At 42.1% G+C, this 8,024-nt stretch overlaps 1 protein-coding gene across 1 annotated transcript; it reads left to right on the forward strand.

Moving 5' to 3' along the window:
- The first annotated feature begins 916 nt into the window (after window positions 1-916).
- SMIM10 (small integral membrane protein 10) lies at window positions 917-6,021 on the forward strand. The gene is made up of 2 exons (XM_006171447.2): window positions 917-922; window positions 4,705-6,021. Exons 1-2 carry the CDS (start codon window positions 917-919, stop codon window positions 4,969-4,971), a joined length of 273 nt encoding a protein of 90 aa, XP_006171509.1. The 3' UTR covers window positions 4,972-6,021.
- The last annotated feature ends 2,003 nt before the right edge of the window (window positions 6,022-8,024 follow it).

Below are 8,024 nucleotides of genomic sequence, written 5' to 3' on the forward strand. Positions count from 1 at the left end.
AGAAGAAGAGGCGATGACTTGGAAAAATGCATTATATGAAAAAAAATTATGCAAGGGTTTCACAATTCTTTTGCACCAAACTATTATAAACTCACACTTCGATTCCATTTTTCCATGTGATTTCTTTCTCTTTTTTTTTAATGAAGGTTTTTGCCATGGAGTGCTTTTGCTTGCCAGAGAGACAAAGAGAAGGAAAGTGAGAAATCACCCCCCTAGGGGGGATGGCCATGCCACAATCTCTTCTCCTCCATTTGCCTCCTGGGGTTTTGGGCATGCACACATGCCCGATGTGAGTTTCAAGCCACTGGATCCAGGACTTAAACTGCGGTCAGCCATGTGAGAGTCCAGTGCCTTCCCCACTATGCCATCTGCTCGCCCGCTACACAAGATTTCTTAAGTCTCCTCTTATAAATTCCCAAATACAATAACTTTGGCCTGTTCCTATTGTTTTTATATTTGGTATGTTGTGTGAGGGAGAAGGATGCATGTCCTTTGCTTGATGCATGACTTTCAGCCATTTTGTCTACTCTGTTTTTCCTAGAACTATGGTTGGGATTTTATTCATTTTAGGCTGCTCATGCAGCTCTGTCTGAAGCAGACATTTTAATATAGAAATGAACAAAAGAGGCAGAGCCTGAGCAATCCGAGGGTCATGACACATGGAGAACAGAGGGAAAGGCTGTCTAAATCTCTCCCTTGCTGTTGCTGCCACGAGTCTCGAGTATCCTTTACTATGTGCGTTAGGGGTAGGCCTTCCCCCTGCCTGCCAATCATCCAGCCACCTGGCCCTCCTTCTTTAGGCACCACTATGAATGAGCATTAGGCATAATATTCAGCTGCAATAATAATTATAGATAAATTAAAATAATTAGAATAATGATTTGCATTTAGATTAGTGATAAAATAATACATACTAATGCAGGTTAGTGTGTGGATAATTGCACATTGTCTGAGTAGAAATTCATAAAAGCCTTTTACACAGGAATTGAGACTGCAGGCTAGCTGCCGTGATACAGTGGTAACACTATGCTCCACAATGCTGAGATCATACAGGAAAGTATGGGGTTCAAGTCCCTTGAGGTCTCCTCATGTACACTGGGCACACACACATGCACATGCCTGTGATCCTGGCTGCCTGAGATTGGACATAGTAGGATCGTGGTGTGAAGACCCTGTTGGGAGTGTTTTTCTCTCTCTCTCTGTCTCTCTTTTCCTTCTTTCATGGGAGAAAGAAAGAAATAAACTTAAAACAAATAAGACTACAACGCTTTTGACACAGTAGTTCCTTTCACACAAATTCGCAAAGATACCCACACATATAAATGATGCATAGCCTTGCTAGTTATCAAAATATGTAAATTCAAACAATAATGAGATAACTTTTTCACCTACCAGAATGTCAAAGATTTTTAAATAGGTCAATGTTCATTATTAGCAAAGTTGAGAGTGTGCTCATGGATACATTAGTACAGGCTATGTGATTGGCAGTTTGACTATATGTATCAAAATCCTTAGATGAAAACCTTTTGATTAAAAAATTCCACCCTTGGGAATATATCCCAGGGACCTATCAAAAAGGTTCACAAAGATGTACATGCAAGGATGTTAATCTCAGCATTATTTATGATTGTTAAAATTGTGAAGCCATCCAAACATCCATTACTAAGGGATCAGTTCATTATCAGCCATCCATAAGAAATAATACACAGCCAGTAAGGTATCAACATGGAAAGATATGCAAATATTGGGTTGTTGGAAAAATTGTGACCTTTTTTCTGTGCAAAAATGAGTCATGACTTTTCCAACAACCCAATATATTATTATATTCAAGAGCAGTAGTCAGAATAGTATGTTTGTATGATTTGCATGTGTATTTATGAATATATGTCTGCACTTGTTAATATTGCAAATAATGAGGGCCAGCAGATTGCATAGTGGTCACATCATTGGACTCCCACATGGCTGACCACGGTTCAAGTTCCAGACCCAGTGGCTTGAAACTCAGATCAGGTGTGTGTATGTGTGCATGCCTAAAATCCCAGTAGGAGAATGGAGAAGAAGGGATTGTGAAGTGGCCATGCCCCCGGGGGAGTGAGTTCTCACCTTCCCTCTCACTGTCTCTGTCTCTCTCTAGTGAGGACATGCACCCTAAGGCAAAAACCTCTTAAAAAAACCATATATATGCAAAATGGATATATAATGGATAAAAATATATACCAATATGTTAACAGTCTTTTTGAAAGTTATGAGCCTAGGATTTTTACTTTTCTCATAATACATATTTGTAGTATTTTAATGCTTTACAAGCAATTAGAAAAGCAATATCGAAAGATGAAGAAATTCAGAAAAATCATTTGATAATGCAAATTAGAAGATTAAGTAAATGTAATCATTGCCCATCATATTGGCAAAAAAAGAATTTAAGATTGTAACAATGTTGTATGGAGCCCTGGTCTCTAAACTTTTTTGATCCATGATATGTATTAGTAAAACTTTTTTAGAGGCTGGCAGGGGTCATGATGGTTAAGGTGCTAGACTCCCACATGGCCGACCACAGTTTGAGTCCCAGACCTGGCAACTTGCTTTTTCACATTCCTTTTCTCTCTCTCTCTCTAGTCAAATTAATAACAATAATAATAACAACAAATAAAATTTAAAAAGTATTTTTTTTAAAGGACCAGCAATTGGTGTAATGGCTATGTCGCTGGACTCCAATGTAGTCAACCATGGTTCGAGTCCCAAACCTGGTGGCTTAAACTCATGCCAGGTGCATGTGCGTGCATGCCCAAGATCCTGAGAGGAGAATGGAGGAGAAGGGATTGCAGCATGGCCATCCCCCCGGGGGGGTGATTTCTCACTTTCTGTTTCTTGCTGTCTTTCTGGCACGCACACCATGCACTATAGCAAAAACCTCCCCAAGAAAAAAAAAAGAAAATTAAATTTTGCTAGAGGGCATGTGCACTCACGAGAGAGAGAGCGAGAGAGAGAGAGAGAGAGAGCATCCCTCAGGGAGAATGGCCACACTGAAATCTCTTCTCCTTTTGTGATTTTGGGCACACACACACACACACACACACACACACACACACACACATACATCCAGTGTGTTTCTCAAGTCCCTGGGCCCTGGACTTGAACTTCATCATGGGCCGTGTGGAATTTAGCCACCTTAATTACCATGCCATCTGATGGACCAGTAAAACGTTTTGACTTTGAACACTGTGTATGTATATGTGACTGTTTTATAAATAAAGATGAGGTCGTATCATTCACACTTTTCTGCCGCTTGTACAACAGTGAAGATGTGATTTTTAGCACAGAAAAAACTGGGAACGTTCAGAGTGTCCATCAATAAAGGATTGGTTAAATAATTATTGAATGTTATTGTCAATTTACATGTTGTGTAATGTTCAGTCAAAGAGAGTGAGGTAGGTGTTATTATTGCTAGGATAGGAGCAGCGTGCTAACACATGCAGTCTGGAAGTAGGTAGAGTAAATGTCAGAGTTCGAAGCAAGAGTGGGATGTGGAATGTGAAGCTAGGAAGGGAATCTGCTTTCCATTATTTTACAAGTTTCAGCTTTGAAAATGTCTAAAAACTTGTTTGGATGACTTTACCAATTACAAGAATACAGAAGAACTAAGCAAAATCAAAGAAACTGCTTGCTTGGTTCAAACAAAATGTACACTTTTTAACATTCAGAAAAATTGTGAGTTGGGGAAGCTGATGGGGAGGAGGTTAAGGCAGCGTAATCCCACATGCCTTACTGTGCGGTTAGAGACTCAGACCCAGAGGCTTAAGAAAACACCAGGATTTTGGGTGCTCAAAATCCCAAAAGGAGAATGGAGGGGAAGGGATTGAGGTGTGGTCATCCCTCCTCCCTGGGGGGAAGAAAGGCGCTTTCTCATTCTCTCTCTCTCTCTCAGAGATTTTTGCTATAGGGTGCATGCGCTCCCGGAAGAGACGGAGAGAGACAGAGAGGGACAGAGAAACAGAGAGCGAGAAATCACCTGCTGGGGGATGACCACACCTCAATCCCTTCTCCTCCATTCTCCTCTCGGGATCTTGGGCATGCACACACACACACACACACACACACACACCTTGCGTGTGTTTTAAGCCACGGGGCCCAAGACTCGAATAGCAATCTTGTTCTGGCATCCATAAAACAAAAAATACAGCCTGACTGACTACATGGGAGTCCAGCGACGGAACTATTACGCCATCTGCTGGTCCCGCCCCCTTCCCTTCTTTTTATCTCGGGTGAGCACACATACCCTATAGGAAAACTTAAAAAAAAAGAAAAAAAGTTGGGAGTTTGGACTCGTACTAGCTTAGAGTCAGGACTGACCAGGCTCCTGAAAGGATCTGAGGCAACAGGAAATGGGTTCACGCTTCTGAGATGCTCCAAATCATGTGTCTGCGAGAAATTTCCCATTGTCTTGAGCAAGTTTCACTTTGCTTCTGTTGATTTGTTTAAAATTCTCAAAATAAAATAAAATAAAATAAAATAAAATAAAATAAAATAAAATAAAATAAAATGTAAAGAGTAGCACGGTTCAGGAAACTATCAATAGGTCTCCTGCGTCAGCACGCGTCCCGCTGGCCCCAGGCTCCCCGATTTCCTGACCTGCTGGCGCGCAGCCGGCCTCCCGCTGGGATTTCCCGCGCCGGTGTCCCTGTCCCGCGGGCAGTGGGTCTATAGAGCCTGCTGGAGGCCTTGGGCTCCGGGCACTGTATGGGAGGTCACATCAGGCCCATGGCGGCAGGGGCGGGGGCGGCCCTGGCGGGTCTGGCGGTGCGACTGTCGCACTCGGTGGCGTCCGGAGGCTCCTACAGCACCTTCAGCAAAGCGCTCACACGCACGCTGCTCACCTTCTTCAACCTGGCCTGGCGGCTGCACGCGAACTTCCCCTACTTCTACGTCACGGCCTCGGTGGTGCTCAACGTCCACCTGCAGGTACATATTTAGAGTCACTAACTTTATGGCATTTGGGGACTCCCTTGCCAGGATGGCTGACTTCCACCCTGCAACCCAGCCACCCTGGAGCAAAGCAACCAGCTCTGCTTGCGCATGCAGACTTTCCAGTCTTTCCATCGCATGCATTATCTTTTATACTACTACAAAAGGCGGTGAAAAAAACAGCATTCGCAAGAGCCTGCAATCTAACCAAAATGACCTAAGATAAGACGAAAAATTGATTCCCAAGGAAATAATTCAAGGAACAGAAAAAAAAAAAAACCTTTAAAGCCTGAAAAGCCTCAGAAATATTTGAGAAGTTCTGGCATCCGTGAACTTTAGAAAATGACAACTGGCACAAGATAGGTTAAGAAAAAAAGTAAAGATAACTAAAACTGTAAGCTATAATAAATGGTGGAAGAATGGTCCACACAGCAGGCAAATCTTCCAAATTAGAAGAGACTTCCAAATGAATGGAATGAATTCTAAGCAACAGATGACTGAGGAAGAAGCTGGGGGGAATTAATGACATCATCTGGAAGGCATACATTACTTCATCCCCAAAGAAAAAACAAAGACAAACTACAGGGAGAACCAAACATTTCTAACTGTACACGAAAATCATGCTTCAGAAATGAAGCAGCCTCAGACGTGGCGTGGATCTGAACAATTGCCGGAAGTATGGGAGGGAATCTCTGAACACTGGCAGACATGGACCAAGATTCCGGAGTCACAGACGGGAAAATTCAACAACAACATTCAACTTTGCTACTCAGTGACCGCTGTATAAGTAATCATTGTAATGTGAATATTATTTATGGCTTTTAATTTTTAGAGTAAACCTCAAGGCAAGCAATTTTGGTTGCAGAAAAAGAAATGGGAATGTGACCAACTTAGACAGTACATGAGTACACTCAACAAATTGGCAGGCAGAGGGAAGGGAAGGGAATAGTGGTGCTATTCACTTAAGGTAGCATGTCCAGGGGCCAACAGGAGGTAGAGTGGTTAAGGCTGGACTCCCACATGGTAACAGCGATTCAAGTCCTGGACTTGGCAGCTTGCTTTCTCACTTTCCTTCTTGCTCTTTGGTGAGTGTGTGCCCTATAGCAAACTAATAATAACAATAATAATAATACAATTAAATAAATAATTCTTTTAAAAAGTAGCATGTCCAGGGGCCAGCAGTTGGTGTGGTGGTTAAAGCACTGGACTCCCACATGGCTGACTGTGGTTCAAGTCCCAGACCTGGCAGCTTGCTTTCTCACTTTCTCTCTCTCTGATAAGCACACATGTCCTGTAGCAAATTAAAAAATAAATAAATTAAATTAAATAAAAAAACTAGTTATCTTAACAAAAAAAGAAAAAGCATGCCCAAATACTGTCTATAATTGAGAGAATAAGGGGTTTGGGTATTGCATTATTAAAATAAACAAGGTAACAAGAAGCCAACAGCTGCATTAAAAATACTGATAAAAATATATCTGAGGAGGGGGGAAGGAACAGCTGAAAAAAAAAAGAATTCATTAGAAAATGACATATGTCATCAAGCCAAGAGATAGTAATAAAAGCATATTATTTAGAAAAATAGTGATAAGCACTAAATAGACATGTATAAAGCATTTGCCTCTGGAGTGGGAAACCAAGAATTGAGAAGATAGACAGTGATTATTACTTCTCATTATGTGTCCTTTTGCGCTGTTTGATTTTTAAAAACTATATGTATGCATTGCTTTGATTAAAGATTAACACTTATAAAAGTGAATTTACTACATTTATAAGGAAATATGGGGAGGGTTGGTCCTGTGGCCTAGTGGTTAAGAGAGCTGAATCCTACATGGCCAACCACAGTTTGAATCTTGGCCCCAGTGACTTGATTGCCAGGCATATATGTGTGCGTGCTCTAAATCATGAGAAGATAGAGGAATGGAAGAGAAGAGATTGTGGTGTGACCATGCCTTATTGGGGGGGGGGGATGTGTTCTCCCTTTCTATCTATCTCTCTTTGTGTTTGTATGTGTCTTTGACAAGGGCATGAATCCTCTGGCAATTACTTTTTTAAAAAGGAAACTGGGGGGAGGAGTTGGGAGTAGCACTTGAGGTCAGGTAGGTTCTGAGATAAAACACATGCCTTCCAATCTGTCTGTAATGGTCTATGTATATCCCAAAATGTTCCTGAATGATAATACCACATTTTAGTATTGATCAGAATAGCAAAACAGTAGACATAAGCTGTATGTCAGTATGAGCTTGGTTAAATAAAAATGGTATATCTTTAAAACAGGATACTGTGTGACTATTAAAAATGATAAGAAATTGGGACCAGCAGTTAGCATAATGGCTATGTCGCTGGACTCCCATGTAGTCAACCGCGGTTCGCATCCCAGACCTGGTGGCTTAAAACTCACGCTGGGCGCGTGTGCGTGCATGCCCAAGATCCCGAGAGGAGAATGGAGGAGAAGGGATTGCAGGATGGGCATCCCCCCCCGGGGGGGGGGATTTCTCGCTTTCTGTCTCTCTCTCTCTGTCTGTCTGGCGAGCGCACATGCCCTATGGCAAAAACCTCTCCCCCCCCAAAAAATGATAAGAATTGGGGGCTGGCAGGTGGCGTGGTGGTTGGGGTGCTGGACTTCCACATGGCTGACATCAGTTCGAGTCCCAGATTTGGCAGCTTACTTTCTCACTTTCTCTGGTGAGTGTGTGTGTCCTATAGAAAATTAAATAATAAATAAATAATAAATTTAAATAAGTAATTTTTTTTTAATGATAAGGAATTGGGGCCAGCACATGGCATGGAGTTTAAGGTGGCTGGATCCCACATGGCCAACTGTGTAGTTTGAGTCCCAGGTCTGGAGGCTTGAAAAAAACACCAAGTGCATGTGTGTGCATGCCCAAAATCCTGAGAGGAGAATGGAGGAGAAGGGATTGATGCGTGGCCATCCCCCTGAGGGGGTGCTTTCTCACTTTTCCTCTCTCTCTCTTTCTCTCTCTGGCCAGCACATGCACCCTATAACAAACTAAAATAAAGACATAACAAGCAGGGAAATACAGGTAGAGTGCGTGATCTGC

The sequence above is a fragment of the Tupaia chinensis genome, unplaced genomic scaffold (assembly GCF_000334495.1).
Source record: "Tupaia chinensis unplaced genomic scaffold, TupChi_1.0 Scaffold149560_1, whole genome shotgun sequence".
Lineage (NCBI taxonomy): Eukaryota > Metazoa > Chordata > Mammalia > Scandentia > Tupaiidae > Tupaia > Tupaia belangeri.